General features: G+C 36.9%; 1 protein-coding gene across 2 annotated transcripts in view; it reads left to right on the top strand.

The window, feature by feature from the left end:
• PDZRN4 (PDZ domain containing ring finger 4) overlaps nucleotides 1-22,211 on the top strand; it is a 335,879-nt gene extending 313,668 nt beyond the window's left edge. For both annotated transcript variants that reach the window (XM_063075880.1, XM_063075881.1), the window contains 5 exons: nucleotides 2,458-2,556; nucleotides 4,825-4,887; nucleotides 12,700-12,801; nucleotides 16,932-17,048; nucleotides 20,685-22,211. In XM_063075880.1, the coding sequence (XP_062931950.1) occupies nucleotides 2,458-2,556; nucleotides 4,825-4,887; nucleotides 12,700-12,801; nucleotides 16,932-17,048; nucleotides 20,685-22,211 (1,908 nt within the window). The remainder of the gene's footprint in view (nucleotides 1-2,457; nucleotides 2,557-4,824; nucleotides 4,888-12,699; nucleotides 12,802-16,931; nucleotides 17,049-20,684) is intronic.
• Nucleotides 22,212-24,479: the final 2,268 nt, after the last annotated feature.

Raw genomic sequence — 24,479 nt, 5'->3', positions numbered from 1 at the left:
AGTTTGATATACATTTTCTAAACAAACACCAAAGTCAAATTTCACTGTTGAAAATTTGGAGAAAACACTCAAAAAAGGATGTTTCCCTCTGAAAATGGCTTCCCACAGTATTGGGAGTTTCTCCTGTGCTTTGGAAATATATTGAGAGTCAGTAGAGTTCAGCTTTGACTATAGCTCTTCATTTGCCTTGATTTAAAGGTCCCAATCTCAGTTCTTTATGGAGTGTTTAGGTTTCCTTATAGGTCTCTTAGGAATCACAGCTTCTTTACTCCTTAGCATTACACCATGTTGCTATAATTGAAGCTCTTTTGTAGCTGTAATTCCTTCCTAATGTTACAGTTTTAGTCAAGTATTCTTTCCCTTTGGAGACATTAATTATTGCCAGTTTTGAAAAGACCCTTGCTTGGTGTGTACACTTTTGCTTCTGGTGCCAAATCATGACACTATATCCTATTCTTTGTCCAAGTAAAAGGATTTTTCACCTTTCTTTCTTGACTGTTCAGCATATACCATGCCCTTTGTAACCACTCTAGGGTAATTTAGAGTGTCCTTGCGCACCAGTCAGAAATCCAGTATTCCTCATTGTTTCATGTATTTTGCCAATTTGCAGTACTTGTCTCAGGATAGAGGATTTAAATTTACTTTTATTTGCTATTATCTGTGAAAGTACTGGTTACTGGAGTTTAAAATGGCAAGTCCCCTTGCTAAGGATTTACCCATGGTTTATAGCATATCTTTAAAAAAATAGTTATTATCCGGTGACAAGGACTTCACTGAAATACGAAATTGAAGAAGGGTATATTTCTTCAAATATAGCAGAGTGGTCTAAGAACTACTTTCTTCTTTGAATTTAAGTGAATTTTTATTTAGTACTGGTAACTATTTCAAATTTTAGACAGTTCAATGGACACTTTATGTCTTAGTCCATTTGGACTGATATAACAAAATACCATAAACTGGGTGGGTTATAAATAACAGAAACTTATTTCTCACAGTTCCGGAGGCTGGGAAGCCCAAGATCGAGATGGTGGCAGATTCAGTGTCTGGTGAGAGCCTGCATCCTCTTAGAGGGCACCTTCCTGCTGTGCTCCCACCCTCCCTTCACTGTAGTGGAAGCTCTCTGGGGCCTTTTTTTATAAGACAACTAATCGCGTTCATGAGGATTCAGCCCTTATGACCTAATCAACCTCCCAAAAGGTCCCACCTCCTAATATTATCACATTGAGGGTTAGGATTTCAACATAGGAATTTTGGAGAACACTATAGCACTCTAGTATTATCAAACTTCAAAATCTTCTTACACACACACACAAATTTATTTTTAAAGAGGAAAGATTACTTAATTATTATTTCAGAAAAAGCTATGTACACTAGGAGAGATTTTGAAATGAAATCAACCCAATCTTCTCGACCTTTTGGCTAAGATCAAGTGAAATCAACCCTTGAGACTATCCCTGTTGTAAACCCTGGAGAAAGAACATTAAGTGACACAGACAAATTCACAACTCCCACAGATCCTCAGTTCTAGAAACGTGATCCAGACTTCACTTCCAAGTCAAATATATTTTGTTCTTCTTCATTTGATTACTTACTAAAGGCTCTTAAATTCTCCATCCAATAAGAAAAAGTTCTCCGTGATTATTAGAGGATCAATTTATGTTTTCCTACTTGGAACTATGTGATTTATCCTGAAGTCACCTGCTTCTGAAAGTAGTAGAAGTCCATTTCATTATATAAAAATGAAATACACCAAAATTTATTCTTATTTTACTGAGCATAAATCAGGAAATAGATTCAGCATACATTACCTAAGGACTGACACTTCAAGCCCGTTAGCCATGTGTTCCAGTAAATGTATTTCCTTGTTCATTTACTGCTACACTTTGAATCATTGCCTCTGCCCTGTATGGTGCTGATGTCTCTCTCTTCAGCCTGGATGAACCCATTTCTTTCCAAGGATGACAGTTTCTACAAAATAATAGAAAACCTTGGGCTGACCTACACAAAACACTTGCTTATTGTCATATCATATAGAACTCAAAAGAAGAATTGATGGATGGTTTTACTAAAATACAAATAAAAACATAGTAACTCTCAATATTTTTATAAACATTTTTTCCACTTATTTTGACATTCTCAAATATTTTATTGATTCCAGCTTATTTACTTATACATATTTAGTTTATAGATTATTGTGACTTCTTTTAAGAAATTTTCTGTTTTGAATCAAAAAAAATTATCTCCACCTTTATAATGAAAATTTAAAACATTAATCTGACTATACAGAAATAAATGTTGAAGGTACACTTTAAAGATTTTGGTAACAAAAGTAAATTTCAAATGTTGGCCAATAATTATTACAACTTCCCGGAGTGACTCAAAGAATATCAGCGAGTTCTCCATTCTGCTGTGGGTTTCTCTCTGAGATAAATGTCTCTCTGTGTGTTATTCTCTCAGGAGGTCGAGTTGTGTCGTGTTAGCAGTCAAGAGAAGCTGGGCCTGACAGTCTGTTACCGAACGGATGATGAAGAAGACACCGGCATTTATGTCAGCGAGGTAAGAAATGCTGTAGAGGAAGATTAAGGGAGGGAGACCAGGAGGGATGCAGTGGAACAACTCACAATGAGAAAATCCTTCCTTCTGAGGCTTGAGTGTGAAGAACTGGCTATGTTCCAATACTTGTCACTTTCAATTAGGAAAGTAAATTATACTGCCCAAATAATGTAATTATTATCAGCTTGTTTAATGTGGATGCCTTCACCACAGAATCCCAGCAAGGAAGAGTGCCAAAGTGTTAACATTGTCTACATTTGAATAAATTCCCCTAAGAATGCAGGTAGTAGAGCAAAGTTTGTGATCTGCAAACATTTGTCCTTCCATTCCACTGTGTCTTTTATTAGTTCTGTTAACAATAGCATTGGCTAATGGTTTTAAATCAATATTCACAATAATCACATCTTTTACTCTGCTGATGAGACTGATAAATGTGAATACCCAAGGAGCATACCTATTAGTTTGCTTTATTCAACCTCATAACCACTTTCAAGAAGTGAGGTGCTTAAATGTGAGACACCTTTAGTGTTAATTATTTTGAAAGGCCGTGAAGCAAAATGTGTTACCCCAGGTGATTTTTAAATTCTCCCCAAAGCATCACTTTATGAGAAGTAGGAAAGTATGCTTTTTTAATTTCATGAACATAGGATTAAAAATTACATAGATATACATACAAACACATATATATATATACACATGCATATGTATATATGTGTATATACAGTCTAACTCTTGCAAATATATGTGCAAGAGTTAAACTAGATACTAATCGCTGTTCCATGATGTTCCAAGTTTTCTTGGCCATGATCTTGAAAACATTACCTAACATACCTCAGTTTCCACTACTAGAAACTTTGTACAACCATATATATCTCATTGCTTTTATAGAGTTGTTAGATAATGTAATTAATGTGCTTAGAAAACTACACAGCTCTATAAATGTAAAATGTTACTGTTAATTGCTTTTCCAAAGAATGTATTGACTGGTTCCTGCAATGGAAAAATCTCCAAAGAATATTTGACTTTTATAGTTCCTTTAAATGTACAACTATGATAATCCCTCTGATTAGAGTGCGGAAGAATAATGAAACACCTGCTAAAATATCTTTTGTAATATGTACAGAAGTAGAAAGGTAGAACTTTAATATTAGTTTGATTACAGTTCTAAAGACAAAGTTGTAGATTGTGATTGGCTTTTAAACAGGGTACAATTGATTAATCATCCTTCACTTCCTTCTAGTAAGTCTCTATTTACTATTTAAATATGTCTGATTTGGAACTTCATTTTTCAGGGAAGGTAAAGAAGCCACAGGAACTGAACATACATTCTTGGAAGGAATGTTTTCCTTATACCTCTTATGTGTAATCATAGTGTCTTTTGATCTTAATTTATCACTTAAGACTCAGCTATTAGGTAGCACCACTAATAAGAAAGTAATGTCTAACATCTGGATAGGCTGGATCAACCTCATGCTACAATTGAAAAACTTTGCTTGAAAAAGCTTTGACACAACAAGCCTAAATAAATGGTTTGAAGCCATCACATGACGTCTGACAGATAGAGTTACCCCCAGTGAACTGTAAGTCATCACTCAAGTTTGGCCCATTAAAGTGCTGAGAAGTTCTTAATAGAGCCTTAAATATCTATTTATTCTAAAGTAACTTACAGTTAATACACTTCACCCTATAAGTAAAATGGTGCTGGGTAATAATATGCATGGATAGGATTTATTTTCATTTCTCGAGCACTATAGATTATAAATCTTTATAAATTAATGTGCTCATGAGACAGAAATCCTTTTAATAAGTATGGACTTACAGCATAGCTATCAGCTTTTCTAAGACAGCTAAGCCAGGATTTAAAAATCACCTTAGTAGAAAGTAATTGTCCCTGGATCCAGAGAATCCTAATATTAACATCTTGCATGTCAGCTGAAGACCCTGTCTGACAGTTGGGATTCAGAAATGAGTGAATGCATGGGAGGAAAGAACGAAGGAAGGAAGGAAGGAAGGAAAAGAGGGAGGGAGGGAAAAATGATCTTCAAATCAAGTTCTGTCCAGTCTTCTTAATTTTATTATTGTTAATTCTAAAATAGTCCATTTATATTTTTGGAATCAGTGATTTTGACAGAAAATCATGACATTCACTCTGTAATAAATCAATAGGGAATTTTGAACCAGGTTTTTAAAAATATTTGTTAAAACCATATTTTTAAGTTCTTGTGAAGATAGCACACACCTGTGTGAAGACCTGTGTCCTCTCCACTGCAGGTAGATCCAAACAGCATTGCTGCCAAGGACGGCCGAATTCGAGAAGGTGATCGGATTTTGCAAGTATGTGGTGTGACTATTTCCTTAAGTTCCCTACTGTCTGTCCAACAGTTTTTGTTTTCTTTTATTTTTATGATATGGTCGAGAAAAGAATTTGTCTTTACTTTTGGATATTAACTTTTACAAAGCAAAAAAAGCTTCCAGTTAAAATTTTTAAGTAAGAATAGTGCCATTTATTAATAGTTATTAGCTACTAATTAGTGGTTAAGATACAATCTCTGGAGACAGATTACTTGACTTCCACTTCCAGCACCATGTTTTGTCTGGGCACATCACTAAACCTCCTCTTATTTTAAGCCCATTTCTTCATCTTAAAAAATGATAATATATTTTAGTCTCAACATTAATCCTATTTCTTCATGGGTATTGGAAAAATAGAGCTGGAGCACTGGCAGACAGTAGTAAATAGCAGAGAACACCACCCCACAGTATAGGAAAGGTTCTTCTCCCCTGACAAAGAATCAAATCCTGGGCACAGAGGCGAAAGCTCTGAATCCTAACCACTAGACCACAAGGGAGTCTCTAAAGAACAATTATAATTTGTAATAATGAATATGCTAGTAAGATTGATTTGATCATCACATGTACACAGGGGATGGTACTCAATGCTGTACCTCCAAAATACATATAATCAAGTATGCTTCAACAGCAACAACAAAAAAATGCATGCAAAAATCCATTAATATTTATTGTAGAAAATACAGACATCTAAAACTTTTTAAAATGCCCATAGGAATAATAATGACTACTGTTAATTTTCTGGTATACATTCTTCCACCCTTGTTAAAATAAAAATACTCAATATATGCATATTTGCTACAAAAAGGAACACAATATAATGATGTTTTATCTTTGTTTTTATATGCTACATTGTGAACATCACCTCATGCCAATAAATACTTATCTTTGTTTAAAAAAAAAATACAGTCCCCCCCCACCCCCTTACCAATGGTATCTTTTTCCAAGGTTTCAGTTACCCAAGGTCAACAGCCGTCTGAAAATATTAAATGAAAAATTTCAGAAATAAACAATTCATAAGCTTTAAATTGCACACCATTGTGATTAGCATGATGAAATCACATGCCATCTTGTCCCCACCCAGGATGTGAAGTGTCCCTTTGTCCGGTGTCTCGACACTGTAGTTGCTACCCACCCTTTAGTCACTGTCTTGGTTACCAGATCGACTGTTGCAGTGCTTATGTTCAAGTAATCCTTATTTTATTTGATGACCCCAAAGCGCATTTTATTATTAATTATTGTTGTTAATCTCTTACTGTGCCTAATTTATGAATTAAACCTTATTATAGATATTTATGTATAGGAAAAAAACAGTATATATAGGAGTCAGTGCTATCTGCAGTTTCAGGCATCCACTGCAATCTTGAAAAGTAACCCCAAAGATAAGAGGTAACTCCTATAATAATAACCTATTGTCGTGAAGGTTAAATGAGATTATGCATGTAATATGCCTAGCTCAGTGCATGATAAGTGCTTAATAAACATTAATGGCTGTTATTCCTAGCAGCAGCAGCAGCAGTTACTGTTGCCTTTTCCAGAATAAATTAGGTGAACATGGATCCAGATGTTTCTTTACTGTATGAAAGTCTGTAAGTCTGAAGAAGATTCAACTATTTACTAATGAGTTCCTGGGGCCACTGGAGGAAGTGTTTTCTTCTCCATATGGAAATGTGAAAATACAGAGGCTGATTAAATTTCAGTTTAATGAGGGAGAGGATAAGCGGATCATAGGAGGGATGGGGACGGGCTGGGAAGGGAATTTCAGGTCAAATCAGGAATAACTGAGAGCCAGTTTCAGTCTTGATCCTGCCTCCGCCCGCTCTGTCCTTCTCAGTCCTCTCCCGTAAAGGATGGCTGCAGGAAGACACGCAGGACCCCAGCTCGTGTGTTCAGATTAACTCCAAATTAAGAACAGAAGCCAGGGGGGTTGAGTTTCACTGTTGGTCACAGCTGTGAGACAGAAAGGAGGACTCAAATGATAAATTGAAGGAGTTACAGACTGTTAAAACATTCTGCAAAACTTTTACTCTGGGCGACAGATCCAGAGGTCCTTTTTCTCCTTGCTAGATGTGAGCCTGTGCAGAGTGTTTCTTTGGATTCAACACTCTACTGAGAACCAGGGTTTCAAAAATAAACAAGATGCTGTCCCAGCACTTGGGGCACTCCCTCCCTGTGTAATTAGGATACAGCCCCGTACACAGAGGGTCACTTGCAGCGTGACACTGTCATGATGAAGATGTGTCCTAGCTTCCTAGAGCACGCCTCCCACCCAGCCCTCTGCCATTCCCTCCCTTCTTCAACGTGACTCTCACCAAATCACACCACTTCTTCGTCACCTTTCCTTTCTCTAGCTAGATGATGCAGAATTAAGGCTTCAATTAGGAAAGAATAAAAAGTATGAATTAGTGATCATTTGGGGTCCCACTAGTTTTCAGAAAACCTCGAGAATATATCATCTCTCCTTCAGTGAGCTAAGTGGCTCACTAAGTAGTTAAACAAGATGGAATTGTGTCTGTCGTTGGGTATACCAGGGGAAAGAAAAGTGGATCAGGAAGCCGTGACATAGTCTTGCTTACCACCACATTTTCAGCCTCTTTCACACATACGCAGGAATAAATTAATGAATGAGACAAAGGATTAAGTAGAAAGAATGACAAAATAGATGAATGAAATCTGCAGAAAAGCTTTACTTGTGTAACCTCATTAAGAAATTAAGTGTACCATTTTAGTGCAACATCCAGGTACTCATAACAAAAGCTTTAAAAATGTTTTTCTACTTTTTAAAATTTTGAAATAATTTGAAATGTTCACTTTGTTAACATCTCCATTAAATATACTAAAAATAATATAATCTTTTGAGGCTCAGGGTCACATTATACCCAGCAATCATTTCACAATGCTGTAATAGAGCGAAATGCTCAATCACTGGAGGATTTCATGCCCTGACATTGAATAGCCCTATCTGGCTACCTTTTCTGATGTCTTGGGACTATATTTTGTCATTTTTCTTACTTGTCGCTTGCTCTTGTCGGCTGTCACTTCTTCCTCTTGCCTTCTGCTCTGCACACCTCGCCCCTCCCACTGTACCTTGCCTGGCTTCCTTCCTAGTTCCCAGCTAACCACTCTCCCATAGGTTACATACACAAATACAGTAATTAAAATTGCATCTAATAGTTCTGTGGTTGTAGTTGGATGGAAATAAAGCACATGTTTTTCCATATATGCATACAGTATGTTTTGAGACTCCCAAATTCATAGCTATATTGTGGGTAAATACATTTTCAGAGAAAATATCTGCTGGATAATAAAGCATTCCTTAATGGAGTTGGTTCATTGAAGCAACAACAGCAGGATTGATAAAGAGCTGTTTTCTGCCTGATTACTTTATGTTCTGTGACAAATATGTCACATTTAATGAATAAATACATGTCACATTAAAAAGCCTAGAATTTAATTCTATCTACACACATAAGAAACAAAGAATTTTAAGGGTGATAGTGAAATTATATTAAATAAAACTGTGACAAAATTGTACCCATAGACAAATAGCTCCCATATGGCTGATGAGGAGATTATGGGATACCCTATAATGAACAATTAATGACTCCTTTCCCAGGGAGAGTGGGAGAAATGGAGTATTTACTTCTAATCCTTGATGTTTCCTGGCTGGCTTTCATTTAAATGAATCTCTTTACAGCAATTGTGATTTTAATTTTCTGTTTATGATGAACTAAATAGAATCTGTGGTCCTGCCTGTATTGTGTAGGTAAAATTTTCTTTATGTAGTACACAATGGGCCTGTTAGGTGACATCACACGTACACACACACACACACACACACACACACACACACATACACTCACACTCACACTCACAAGAGATTGACAAAGGGTAGGGAATATGCAGAAGGGAGATCATTAACCGACTTCATGAGAACATTTCTGGACCTCGTGTATTTTTTTCTCTGCAAGGGCTTGACAGTTCTGTCTGCTGTGCCATTGCCAGGAACCTATAATCAACTGTGTCCCCAGGAATTAATCTGGGAACATCCTCTCACAAAATCACAGGGCTGAACAACCTTTGCATTTCTGAGTCAGAGAGCAAAGATTAAAGACTACAAATATGATCAGCTTTCCAAAGGAGAGAACACTATATTCTCATTTTTTCCTTGGGATAATAAGCATGTAATATTCCATGTAAGCAGCCTAATCTGGTGTTGGCCAAAAAGTCAGTCATATTCCTAAAGATACTTGCTGACAAAACTCTGCAAGAACTCAAGCAATGGAGCAATAAGACTTATAATGAGCTCTCTCTTTCTCTCTCTTCCCTACACATAAACTGGTCCTCAGCATTTCTTCCTACTCTTCTATTTTCTTCCCTTTGGATATCTGTTTCCCCTATTTCTGTTCTTTCCACATCTACTCATATATGTTTATACTTCACTCCCCTTCTTTCTCTCCATACTAAAATGTAAATACATCTGAAATAAACCTTTCCTTTCTTGCCTAGATTCTTGGGCTTTCCTAAGAAATCCTGCAGGTGGTTGGATGCTGACAATTTTACTTGCCCACCTGCCTCTGGTACAATAATATAGGAAGCTTAAAAATTGGTTTATTCAAGCAGAAAAGCTATATGAAATCATTTCTAAGCTTTCAAGGTTTTACACACATGCGCGCACACATATAAGAGATTGGGCCTGCAGTGAGATCCGGACTGATTTGTCTATGTAAGGACCTCAGAACTCTCCGAAACCAAGGCAGTATCTATTTTTAAACAGTTACTGCTAATATTTTCATATAGACATGCACAGAAAATGACACATATATTATCTACAAAAATTTCCATCATTTATAACAAAAGTTTGATATTGTCCTTCTCTTGGTTTTCTTCCCTTCTCTTAAACTAGGAGCCTCCATTAGGTTGCGGTAACATGACTGCTCGTCTGTCTCCTTCCCTTGTTGTTGCTGGATCCTTCACGTTGGTGTCTGCTTGGTGTTTTCTAGGCACAGCAAGCTGCTTTTCCAAAAGCAGTCCTGTAACTATAAGCCGTTATTTCAGGAACAAGAGCAAGTAAAGGTTGAAAGCTCTATCTGATTCCATTCCTCAAATCTTTCATTTCTTGAGAAGCATCTTTGTTGAAACCCATGGCTACATTCTTGCCCCAATGTCAGTTTGGTTATCAAACTAATGTCCTGAGTACAATAGACTCTATCAAACAGTTGGTTAACACAGACCTTATTTTGAAAAAGAAACAATAAATTACATTTTAATGCCAGGTTTCTGTGACAGATTTATTTTAGCCCGTATATGATCCTGAATGTGACAGTGTTTCTGCAACAAATGATCTGTCCTCCCAAAACAAGGACTAATTGCCAGGACTGGAGACCACAGTTCTGGTCATTATGAGTTCACCAAGGAGAGAGATGAATATTGACTGTAAAGGGTTGGAAAAGCAAACACAACCCTATTGTTTCCTGATGGCTCTCTAAGAGTTAAAAATACAAATGAGGGACATATCTTCTTAAATAGAACCATGTTTACTACTATGGGTTTAATTCTTGCTTATGAGTTTTACTACATTTGCTTTATTTAGCAGGAAAGACTTGCCTTTACTGAAGATTATCATGTAAATGATGATACTGATAATAACAATAACAATAGCATCAACAGTTACACCTGCCAACACTGAGCACTTTCTACACACCAGCCCTTTGCATATATTAACTCATTTAATCCATACAACAATCCTCTGAGAAAGGCACTATTATTATCTGCATTTTAAGATAGCAAACATAACATCAACATTAGACTAACATGAATGAGGTGTATTTAGATTAAGAGCAAGTGAAATTTAGATGAAGAATGAGAAATATGTATATACTCATGTGGAGACCAGGGGAAAAAAGTAATGAGAATTATATCTCAGACAGCAAAGATGAAGATAAGCTGTGTGGCATCACCTAATTCAATCCCCTGAGGATCAAATGTGCCTATAGTGGATGGAGAACGAATGATTAGGTCCATGTTTGACAGATGCATTGCAGATACATTACTGAGAGTTACTATGAAATGAACATAAGCCCTCAAAGCTCAAAGAGAGTAAAATCATAAAGTCATTATTGTAAAACTAAACTTAATGACGAGTGGGGGAGGTGTGGTGGAGTCCACCACTGCCAATTTATCTTTATTTCAGGAAAAAAAAAGCCTCAGAGTCAGTACATGCATACATTTTCAGATATATTTCAGAGTGTATCCTTCCTAGTCATTATTCCCCATTTTGGAATCAGAGCTTCTATGTCCTAGTTTGATGAATTTTATTGTGAATTGCCCAGAAAGGGAATGCACATGAAGCTTGTAAAAGCTGAATTTCCTGTCGGCATATTTTAGTGAGAAATGAAGGTGATATTTGTCTTTATCAAACTAAGAAACACAACATGTGGTTGTATGATTGTTAGACTATTATTGTCTGCTTTCCTCATTCTAAAGATATATGATAAGAGTCTGGGAATAAAGATCATTTATTGTGGCCCAAAGTTGAGATTCCTGGGCTTGTTTTCAGATAATTATGTTTGTCCTCATGCATCAACCTGAATCCCAGAGGCCCATAAGGAGAAAACCTCAGTGGTCTTTCTGCTTTTAAGGAGAAATCCTTAGTGAAAGACATTAGATTAAGTATTGAAAACATGGTCAGTGCAGCCACATTTTCCATCTGTTTAACTTATCCAAGAAATTAATACTTATTTTAGACAGAATTACTTGACCTCTTTAGTTGACATTTCTTTCCATATATTTTGATTATATGTTATGGGTGAAAAATCATTTTGTCTCTAAGGATTTGAGCAATCAATAAAAGAAAATAATTTTAAAATATCCAAAGGAAAAAAGCAGTGTTAACTAAGAGCTAAATACATTTGAATATAAAAATGTAGTTTAAAATAAAACTTTAGAACTCTTATCTACTTTGTCTTTATAACTTAGGAAAAGTAAAAAGATATATTTCATATGCTACTGGAATCTTTTCTATGTAATCAAGAGTTTACTCAAGCTTGATTTCTTTCACTCATTATTCTTTTAAACAGTCAGTTTTACTCTCTATTAATTAAAAAAAAAATTAAATATCCTTAAGACATAAGCCTCAAGATATTTTATTCATTCTGTTGTTTTAGGAAATGGATACATCTTAGGAAGGAACTGCAGTATTGATGAGGATGTTGCTGATGAGCTGTTTTTTCTTTTGATTAGTTAAGCACTGAGAGATATCCTGAGAATGATGTTTGGCAACTGAGTCAGACCCACACACAAATATGAAATGATTAAATGAAAACGCAATCAGCAGTGGCCTGGGAGCATTGCCTGGTGAGAGATAATACTGCAGCTCTCTAATTGGCTCTCAGCAAGCATGCAGGATGACGGATTTCAGTTGTGGTATTGCCAGTCCTGCTTCCCCCAGCACTATTATCTCAGAGTGACACTTCCATTACTCTGAGCAGAGAAAGATGAACGTCACCTGTCAGGGGCTGGTTAATTGTGTTGCTAGATGTATGTTGCCAGGGCGCAGGTTGGACATTTATGAACATAACTGCTTCCTCTGATGTCCGCCATCCTTCAGGGATCGATATGGCTCTTACAGTAAGCGCATAATTGAGTGAAGGCACTTTCCACGGAGGGGCTGAAGATGAGCCCATTGTGTGAGCTTCATTGTCCATACATTTACCACAAATGAGCTGATATGTGCCATTTATTGAGTGCAGCATTGTGGAAATGGAAACTAATGTGCCACTTTCATTTGTTTCCTAGATAAATGGGGAAGATGTCCAGAATCGAGAAGAAGCTGTGGCACTGTTGTCTAGTGATGAGTGTAAGAGAATCGTGCTGCTCGTTGCAAGACCAGAGATCCAGGTCAGAACAGAGATCAAAAGACCGGAGACTGAGCTTTATAGTCGCTGTATTCATTGACTATACATTTACAAATGAGTTTACATTCATTATCTGCCATTCTGTTTCAAATCACTATCATGGATATCTATAAAACCAAGTATACAAAAATCAATGAATAATGAAGACTGTTTTTCCTAACTTACCGTCCTTATCCAAAAAACTATACATTAAAGACTCCCTTAATATTGTTCCACAGAATTGCAGCTAAATATCCCATTTAAGAAAAAACTTTTAAAAGCACACAAAGTTGAATCATTATTCTTTCCTTCCACTTGCCAGTAATTTAAATGAATTTACAAGTGAAAAAGAGTTGACTCTACATGATTTTTAATTGTGTATGGATCCTTGCTTTAGGTTTTCATCTAAAAAATACTTAATTGGCATATTAAGGCACCTTGAATCTCTAATGAGAGAAACATTGGCATATCTAGCTATCATCTTAAATCTTCTTAAAATAACTTTATCAAATAAAGCATCTTATGTAGCATGGTGTGGTCCCACATGTAATAAATATTTTCGAAGTTTAGTGTGACATAAACATTTGTCTAGCCAAAGACAAACTGATAGCTTCTAAAGGAATTTTTCATATCTTTACAGAGGAAGATATCAAGAAAGTAAAGGAGAGGTAATGGTGGAAGAAAAGTACTATTGGTACTTCCTTTTATATCCTTTTTATATCCCACCACATTGCCGAAAGGACAATACATTGTCACCATTCTATCCATCTGTCAGTAGTTTGAGTGAAGTTAGTTATATCACCATTTGTCTTCCAGGTTATTGATCTGATATTTTTCAGACTCAGTAACTACCTACTATCTATAAATTACATTGAATAAGTGTATTTCAGTGTCAGACCGAATCCTGACTTGAATATAGTGGTTATAAAAGATCACCCTTTCCGCATATATTTCCCTTATGTCCTTGACCATTCTAAATGGTTCTCATAAAGTCTGCCATAGCCTGGAGCAGAGTAAAGTTACACACCTGAGGTCTTAGGAGTGGGGAAATGAGCCCATGCAACTGGCTGGACTGCGCATGTGGGAGTGAATTTTTAAAATACGTATGGAATTGCACTAATTACCTGGAAATTTCTCAAACCTGTTATCTTACTGATCCCATTTTCTTGAAAAAGAACAGAATAGGGCTGGAGGCATGTTAGTGAAATTCACGGTAAATTGAAGAGAATTCCATAGCCATCCCTGTTATTGAAAAGAAATTTTTATGTTATATTGTCGTTTCCCTGCTCTTTCCATGTAACTGCTAAAGAACCTTATTGATTTAGAACTAAAGTATTTCCTTAAACTGTGCCAAATAATCGTCATAATGAGCTGTGGAAAGAATAGAAATTATTGACCTGAGACCAGATCTTGTTAATTTTTGATGGAATACATATGCTTGGTAGAACCACTGGCATTTTTTAATATCTGGCTACCCTCCTGAATTCTTCCCCCCAAAGAGTCAAAGTTGGAGCATAAATTCCCAAATGAGACTTCCTTTGCACAGTTGATAGAAGTTGGTCATCTGACTCCTTAGGATGCCATCCTGCCTGTCAAAATCAGGATCTGCATTAGCCCCTTGATCCTGAAGGAGCCCACAAGCCACTGGAAGGAAGCTAATTACCTGTAGAAAGTCCTGTTTCCAGAGAAATCAGGGAAGAAAATACATTTAAACATCACACACTAAAAAAATGTGATTTAAGCAGTACATGCTATAAAATGGCCAAAAAAAAAAAAGACTAAAAAAATCTTGTCTTTATGCTACCCATATTTTTCTATCAAATTCAATATATCTTATTGTATTTGTGTATGTGTGTTTATTTTATTCAGGGGGGATGTGGAAGGTTCTTGTGTGTTTTTTCTAGCTTTTTTTTTTTTTTTTTAATGTTTCAAATACTCTCCAGATTCTTAGAAATGATCTACAGAGTTGCTGGGGGCAGTATTGTGCATCTGTGCAATATTTTTTAATAACTCACTTCCTTCATTCCCTGTCAACTTACTTTCATTTTCTGCCCATTTTCTTCATTTGCCCATTAAAGATATTGCTTTTCTGTCCCATTCCCCTCAGGGCACTGGGGTAAAGAGGGTTTTCATAAGAACTTGTAGCCAGTGTAAGTTATTCCTTTCTCTGAGATGCCACGGGTGGTCCAGTTCGGTGCAGTCAGATCCCCAGTGTGTGATACTGACTGACAGTCCTTCCTTTCCTACAGAAGCTCAAGGGGGTTGTCTGTCTCTGCTGCAGTGTTAGACTCAGACTCACACCAATGCGCATCTAGGTGGAAAGGGAAGATACAGGAAAGGAAGGAAGTGAGCAAGAAGACTCTGCCTTTACTTATTGTGCTGTGCCTACCTCCAGCCTGCAGGAAAGCCTTATCAAAACAGACACACACTGACTGCAGATGTCAACTTAGAAATCTGTGGGGTTAGTCAATAAGGAAAGAGTTACAGGGAATGATTAATTTCTACCGTTTGTTCTCCATATCTGCCTCGCCACATCATTTAAACCTCAAAAAACCTCCGTTCCATCATTCACTGTATCAGTGCTAGCAAATATTTTGTTATGGCCTAATTAAAGAAAACTTCCTTGGTGTGTTTATAAAAAGTAAACATTTCTGGCTTTAAGTAATTTCTTTTGGGGTCTGGCATTTGCAGCTTCCTGACACTTTAAAGGGTATTAAAGAATGTAAAATTTGATCAATTATAAATTGGACTGAATATAAATTTTTAGTCCGCATAATTACCGTAGTTCATCTGCATATCAAAGTCAGTGGGGTGGAATTTGGTTGTTATTTAGGCCACATTGAGATAAATGAGGATGAATAAATGTGTTCATATTTTTGGCCCCTGTTGGATTTGAGGTAATTTAATTTCTACATGGCCTTTAATAGATATCACAAAATCTGTGATTTGCCTTCACATTAATGAATATGGTACGTATATGCTAATGTTCCCTTTGGTGCGGTTTAATGTTCTTTCAAATTTGTTTTTGTTTTAGTTTTTAAGTTTTAGAAGTTCTGTTGCCTTTAAAAGCTTATTTTGCTAATTTGTGGGTGGTAAAAATACCTCAAACTCTTGTCCCTTTTTATTCACTAGAAAGCTGCTGTTTCGTTGTAGCACAGAGTAAAGCGGAGTTTTGACAGTAATCCAGTTAATGTAATCATCATAGACAGCCAATTTATGTAATCCAGCTCCAAAAATCCACTTTGAGGCAAATTATCTGTACTGACTGTCAACACTGATCGTGTTAGTGAGGTAACCACCAGTTTTCCACTTTACTTGGCATTGAGAAGCCAAAGGGGGTTGTTCAGTTTAATTTGTGTAAGACTCCCACAAGAATTCTTGCATTGAGCTCCCACAAACAAAACCCTGCACACTGCCCCCTGTTCCACCACCTTTAAAGGCCACATCTACTGTTGCGTTTTTCCTTGGAATCGGGCCTGAAAAATGAATCAAAAAGACATGGCATAGTTGCATTGCTTGTTTGTTGTTGTTGTTGTTGTTGTTGTTGTTGTTGTTGTTGTTGTTTGAAAGCAAACAGAGTTTTCTTTTCATTACATGTAAAATAAATGTTGTCTGTAGATTTTTTGTGGTAAGCACCATTCTGTTAACATGGGAGCCGTCCTCCTAGAAATAAAAAAAGCAGGATAAGGGTAGCATGAGCTTGTTAGTGACACTGTGTGTGTAGTCTCGTTGAGGGTTGTTGTTAAGGAAAAGGCCTAATCATCTCATAGCCCTATTAGTACCACTGCAGTTTTTTAACACGGGACTGTTGGAGGTAATGAGCATGATGGCTGTGGATTATGCAGTAAGCTTTTCATACATTTTGAAAGAAAGTAATGTTCTATGCAGTGAGATTTACTATGTTATGAGAGAAAATCTGCAGCTCTGTTTCAGGAAAGGATAAAAGGCATGAGTCCAATTTTTTTTTTTTTTAATCACCTTTTCTTCTTTCTGGAGGTGAACTATAGGAGGCTGGTATTCTGAGGAGAATCATTATGATGAAAGGAACTGGTCAGGCATCACCATTTAAGTTTACTCTATTTTAGCACGAGTTCTCACTAACATAATGTAATGCACTAATGCATTCTTCTGCAGCTGGATGAAGGCTGGCTGGAAGATGAAAGGGATGAATTCTTAGAGGAGTTAAACTTGGAGATGTTGGAAGAACAGCATAATGAAGCCACGCAGCATGCTGCCAATGAGGTGGAGCAGGTGGGGACAACAATTTGAACGACATCATTTGAAATGTTACTGGTTCTTTTTCTAATGTATAATCATAAATGGAGAAAAAAACAAAATCAAAGGGTTTAATCAAACATCTCTGTAATGGCATTTTTTTTTTTTTTTTTACCACAAATGATCATCTCAAATAAAGCAGAGGGAATAAATAAATGTTTTTTCCATCAAGAATATTTCCGGTTTGGGAAGTTTAGGGACAGTTCACATAGCACAGTAATACTCAAATGTTGACCCAGGTATAGTTGCAACCTAATTTCAGAAATTTAGTAGTAAAAATGTGTGTTGCTTGTCAATATGCTAGCTGGAGACCAACTATATATTGTGAGGTAACCTTCCTAAACAAGTCATTTTTTTACTTTAAAATATTAATGTATCTAGTTGAATATTTAGGCTATAGGATGATGATGATATGATGTAAGCCATCAATCTTATTTGTGTACTTGATGGCATGATTGCACCTGTATACCCTTGAATAATCATAGAGATTATCTTTGGTCCTATGGCTGCTGTTGACACATGGTACAACATCTCCCATAGCATAATTGGAAATTATTGACATCATTTTGCCTTAAGGTCACATATTCATTCAACACAAAATTTTGAGTACATAGTATGTTTCAACCACCACACTTGATACTGAGAACACAAAGAAAAATAAGCAACATTCCCACCTTTAATTGATTCATAACTAGTGAAAGATCACAGTGTGGCTTATGGCAAAGTGAGTCTTAGGATTCTTTTCATTTTTATTGTTGTTGCTTTCCCACTGGATGAAAACAAGTTCAATACATCCTAGATTTTTTTATGTCAGATTCATATTATTCATCTGCCTTGTATAATTTTGTTAACACTTCACTGTCACTTTACTAATTTGTTTAATTATCATCCTATTCTCAGCATTAATTCTTAACTCATCTAAAAGATAATTTTTAAAAAAATCATGACTGACTGGCTTAGGAACTTACAAAGATGAATAATGAAATATGTTGACATGCTGTCATCACATAATGGATATGTGTGTGTGTGTGTGTGTGTGTGTGTGTGTGCGCGCGCGCGCGCGCGCGCACGCGTGCGAATGTCCATATAGTAAATAAATCATTAGACTGCAAACTACAGAGTCAGTATAGCTGTGTATGATATACTCATGTTGATCATGAGTGCTCGTTGGCCACTTCACAAACAGTAGTTCGTGCTCAAAAGTGATCGCTTTTCAATATAGGTAGGACTGATTGAAATTTTTAGGTATGACTTCAACACTGGCCACAAATAAAGATATTTTTGGTGGCAGCCGCTTGTTACAAGCAAGAAAGTCCTTGCTCCAGGCTTTTTTTCCTCCTAGGTACAAAATGTGACCTGATACAGAATTGACAGCAGGATGTTGGAATAAAGAAAGAAGGGAGAAATCCTGTCCAGGGGAAGTGATATGGTGTCAAATGCTGCCTACTCATCAGACGTAATACAAATGTTAGGTCTTTTGAGGTAACACTAGATGTCCCTGGGGTTAGATTCTCATCGTGTGGAAATTTTTCTTCACCATGAGACCGAAAAATGATGAGAAGTACAGAAACCTTTAAAAGCCCTTTGCCCTTATTTACAATAATACTACATTAGAAATGTCTTGGTAGGAACATTGCCCGTCACTATAATAATTCCACAGGAAAATGATCAGTGATGGAGTAGCATTACAATGGAAAGCAGGAATTCTAGCTTTGACAATGGAAAACTTTTTTTAAAAAAAATTTTCACAGTTGCTCATAGAGCAACGACAAAAGAAAGGGACATTCAATTAAAAAGTAAAATAAAATAAAATACACATCCATATGTAAACCCACCTTTTGGAAGATTTCACTTTACTTACTATCCTTGGTCCTATGGCTGCTGTTGATAAATTGTGCAACATTTCCCATAGCATAATTTGTATCATTTGAATGGCATGTAAAATAAGAAAAAACAAACAAACAAAAATACTAGCCTTCCTGTATTTTTTCAGCTCATTAACAAGATATGAGAAGAATATAACTGTAAATAACATGATACGTAAACTCAGATACCCAGTATCAATAACAACCTGTGAGGGTTTTATGGCCCAGGATGCAGAGGTCACCACATTCGATACTGTTGTCAACTGATAGTCAGAGATGTAGGAATGTAACAAGCTTTCCATTGTTAATTGCAATGACTAATTTGTAATTATTTTTAATATATAAGAAATTTAAAATCAGTTAGTATGTTTTCAACAAACAAGGGAAAATATTCTAGGAAAAAATTGAGAGTCCCAGAATAGCATGATACATGGTCATGTTCTGTCCTCCCCAATTTATAATACATTTTGTTCTGCTATTACTTATTTGGGACAATTATCTAAAAGGACCCTTTTAGAGTTGTTTTAGAATAACTTTTATCAACCAATCTGTCCTCCTTTAGCTCTAACAAGCTTAATTATATTTAATTATGTAATTACATCTGCTAGAGAAAAACTAATGTATATATCTAATAGTGAATAAACTTAGACATAAGGCAAATACAGTCTAGAAACTGCCATGTAGATTACTGTATGATGAGTGACAGAGAAGAAAGTGACTTTACCCCATTCACGGAGAAAGAACTACACATGCATCTCATTAGGGCAGTGACCACTAATTGTTCTGCATGAAAGCCAAAAACGACCAGGAAGCAAAACATATGTGTGTGTTCCTGGTAATGTTTTTTTGATATTGTGCCCATGTCTGGCAATCAGTGATGCTCCAACTTTCACAGGAACTGTCATTTTTACTCTCAACAGACTAAAACTCATCTTTGAAGGAAATTCCTGGTTAAGAGTAGAAAAGTTCTTTCATGTAATGCAGATGAGTCGTAAGACAATATTGTTGCTTTTGAGAAACATGATTTGAAGACCCATGAGGTCAAAGCACATGTACTAGGAACATGGTATCCTGGACATGTAAAAAGTCCTGACACTAGGAGGTAGAGTTTTGCCTTCTAGACCTCTCGGTCACTGAATCCATGTAGGATTAAGCTTCCTCATCTGTAGATGGAAGGTCCTGAACTCCAGTACATAATGTTAACCTAGTCCTGCAATTTTGTGATGTCTGGATTACCATTATCCGAATATTACTAAGTCAATGAAGTTTCCTCTGAACTTGAGAAAAATTCAGAAAAAATAAATAAGTAAGATGGTTGTGGCTTCTGAACTCTAGACCACCATGTTGCTGAAGACCATTTAGACATCTGTGTTACTCATCCTTTTGTGCACGATCACCTCAGGAATTTGTAAAGTCACTTCATTTTTACACATTCACTCCAGAGTTTCCCAAATAAGAGAAAACTTTAAGAGGAGAATCACTTATTTAAATGCATCATGCCACGTTCATACCCAAGTGAGTATCATATCCATATTCAAGCAGATTTTGTTTTCTTTATTTCATTGTGTAAAAAGCTGACATGAGCTAATTACCTTTATTTCTGAAATTGTCATGAATATTAAAGTTAGAGCAGCTTCCTAGCAACTGCACTTTTGCCAAGAAGCATTGTTTTACAAACAAGTTTTTTGATAATTAGTGTTTTTCAAAATAATTGATTTTCTTTGTTCTTGTAACTTTATTTTCTTAGCCAAAAAAGCAAGAAGAAGAAGAAGGCACAACAGACACAGCAACATCTTCATCCAACAACCATGAGAAGGACAGTGGAGTGGGACGCACAGATGAAAGCTTGAGAAACGATGAGAGCTCTGAACAGGAGAACGCAGCAGAGGACCCCAACAGCGCATCTTTGAAGAGCAAGAGAGAGCTGGGGCAGAGCCAAGACACTCTGGGAAGCGTTGAACTTCAGTACAATGAGAGCTTCGTGTCTGGTGAATATATTGACTCAGACTGCACTGGCAACCAAGATGAGGAGTGTGAAAGATTCCGACAGCTCCTGGAGCTCAAATGCAAGATTCGTAACCACGGAGAGTACGACTTGTATTACTCCAGCAGCACAATTGAATGCAATCAAGGGGAGCAAGAGGGAGTGGAGCATGAGCTACAGTTGCTTAATGAAGAGCTAAGAAACATTGAGCTCGAGTGCCAGAATATCATGCAGGCTCACAGGCTCCAGAAAGTGACAGACCAGTATGGAGACATCTGGGCATTGCATGATGGGGGATTCCGAAATTATAACACCAGCATAGATATGCAAATGGGAAAACTAGATGACATCATTGAACATCCAGAAAAGTCAGACAAGGACAGTTCTAGTGCTTACAACACAGCTGAAAGCTGCAGAAGTACCCCACTAACTGTAGACCGTTCCCCTGACAGTTCCCTTCCAAGAATGATCAACCTCACCAATAAGAAAAACCTGAGAAGCACAATTGCAGCCAGTCGGTCCTCTTCCGGACAGAGCAGTAAAGAGTTGACCTCCACCAAAGCCAAAACCGCTGATCAAGGTTGTAGCGTTGAAGGCAAGGAGAAGATTTTGGAGAGCAACAAGCTTCCTGATCAAGAGAAGACAGTCAGTGAACACATCCCTTACCTCTCTCCTTACCACAGCTCCTCATACAGATATGCAAACATCCCAGCACATGCCCGGCATTATCAAAGCTACATGCAGTTAATCCAACAGAAATCTGCAGTCGAGTATGCTCAGAGTCAGCTCAGTCTGGTGAGCATGTGTAAGGAGTCTCAGAAGTGTTCAGAGCCCAAGATGGAATGGAAGGTGAAGGTCAGGAGCGATGGGACACGGTACATAACAAAGAGACCAGTGCGAGACCGAATTCTGAAGGAACGTGCCTTAAAGATCAAGGAGGAGCGGAGTGGCATGACTACAGACGATGACACCATGAGTGAGATGAAAATGGGGCGCTACTGGAGCAAAGAGGAGAGAAAGCAACACCTGGTTCGGGCCAAAGAGCAGCGCCGGCGCCGCGAGTTCATGATGCGGAGCCGGTTAGAGTGTCTCAAGGAGAGCCCTCAGAGTGGCAGCGAGGGCAAGAAGGAGGTCAGCATCCTGGAACTGAGCCACAAAAAGATGATGAAAAAGAGAAACAAAAAAATTCTGGACAACTGGATGACGATCCAAGAACTGATGACCCATGGGGCCAAATCTCCTGATGGCACAAGAGTTCACAATGCCTTTCTGTCAGTCACCACTGTATGACCGAATGAACGGAATGCAACTGATTTTAAGAGGGTGCTACCAGTTTCGGTAGAGTATGATTGCCTCGTTCAATGTGGCGTTTTATATATATTTTGGGACTCTTTATAGGTTAAAGTTTTTGTAAGCAAAAGTACCTGGTAATTTTTCATTTGTTTGGCATATACTGGTACCTTCTCTCTGGCTGAGATCTTTCTTTAACTTGTGATATATTCATATTACACATTTATTAAAAAAAAAAAAAAGAAAACAGAAAAACTTGAACAAAAATACTGAGGAGCCAATTAATTTCCTACTTTTATGTATCTATTGTAAGTTGAAATCTGGATTTATTTCTCTAGTTTACTTATTTTGTACCTTAATAACTCAATGCCAAAACATTTCTATGCTTGCTTCTTGGCATAAGTATTAACTCAAACCTGTTAATAAATCACATGCCACATCTTGTCTTACATATAAAAACCATCTCTTTTTAACATTCTGTTGTACATTAACACATAAATGGCCCTTGTCTTTGTCTCAGTAAAGTGTAGGTGGACAATCTTCCTGTGATAGGTAGTGACATTGGTCATGTAGCTAGATAATTGTGGTAATTGTGACACTAAAAGAGAAATAAATTATTGATTATCCTTAAGAAAAGTTATCAAGGAGTGTTTTATTTTCATTGTCTACTGTGGTTAACAGATATAAATTAGTTAAATATGTATACTATTTAGAAGACGCCTAATTTGTGAATTATAAAATGTGCACATTTTCTATCACTTTTTTTCAATAAAGCTGTGTTGAAACACTTTCTATTTCACTGTGTCACATATTCCTGCCAGGATTAAAATAGGTATATGTACAGCATTGTAACAGGTGCTAACTAAACATTCAGTGACCACTGGTTCATGTTCATCTGCCACCACCCGTGTAAAGTAAAGCCAAGAATAGCTTAGTAAAAGACATGGAGAGAGAGGATCATTGAAGTGTCTGTGATTGTTTGTAATGATATGACGCATATAGTCTGCGCTGGCTGCCATAACGAGGTTCCATAAATTGGGTGGCTTAAACAACAGAAATTGGTTTCTTACAGTTCTCAAGGCTGGGAGGTTTGAGATCAAATACATTGCAGGTTAGGATTTCAATATATAAATAAAGCGGGGGGGGGGGGGGACATAATTCAGTCCATGGCACTATGTGCATTTATTTAGTTGATCATTTGGGCATAAATTTGGGTGAACCATTTTCACCGTAGTCAACTACAAATGCCTTACATGTGAGTTTATTAAAAGGTGAGATTGTTAAACGATTAGATAGATTTTTAAGCTTTTCTTCAGATAAACATATGAACCATATCACATTAGTCATTAGTCATAATGCCTCCAGAGTGGGAGGCCAGATCAACAATGTGCATGCAAATGTAAAATTCATCAGATTTTTATTCAACCCAACAGATTGAACATAATTCATACACAACATTTGAATACGTGGCTATCTTTCAAAAAGTTCATGGAAAGATTGGTGTTATTTTTCAGTTCTATTTTTCCACGAACTTTTTGAAGGACCCTCATATTTCCGAAGCTACTTTCCTGTGTAAAACTTGCAGCGGCTTCCTATTAGCTCTTGAATCAGCCTCCAATGCCTCAGCCTCATAGTCAAAGTTCTCCTTTAACTTGCCCACCTTACCTACTGTTCCTCCTTTTCAGATCTTCTCTGAGTTATTCCTGGCTCCGTAACAGCCTGCTCATTTCCACTCAAGTTGTCACATGCTATTCTCCTGCCCAGAGTTTCTAGGACAAATCCTACACCTCCCTTAGAGTGTGACCACATATACATTTTCTTTTTGGAGCCTGTTTTGATGGCATCAGACTTTCTCACCTCTTTGGCATACACTATCATGCATATTGTTTAAACTTGGAAATTTTGTTCTTTTGCTATTGATTCACAAACATACCATTTTTGGGCTCCCTGCATAGACTTTAAGTTCATGGAGGGAAGCCTTCGTGTCCCCTTCTTGTCTTTGTAATCCTCTGGTAGAATGCCATTTAAATAATAACAAATGCAAGTTGAGCTAAATTATTTTATTCATTTATCTCTCTCCGTCACACATTGGCCCTTTTCTTACTGTTTTCCTTACTCTTCTACTTTCCCAAGTTCTTGCCTTTTGAAGCACTATCCCATAGATGAAAAGAAACTAATCTTGTTTACATATAATGAAAAGGTGGACTCAAAAATTTTTAGATAATGATAGTAATAGCAACTTAAGGCAATTGAGAATTCCATCACTTC

The sequence above is a fragment of the Cynocephalus volans genome, chromosome 12, assembly GCF_027409185.1.
Source record: "Cynocephalus volans isolate mCynVol1 chromosome 12, mCynVol1.pri, whole genome shotgun sequence".
Taxonomy (NCBI): Eukaryota; Metazoa; Chordata; class Mammalia; order Dermoptera; family Cynocephalidae; genus Cynocephalus; species Cynocephalus volans.
Note: the sequence above shows the minus strand (reverse complement) of the source record. Positions and strands in the feature narration are given on the sequence as shown.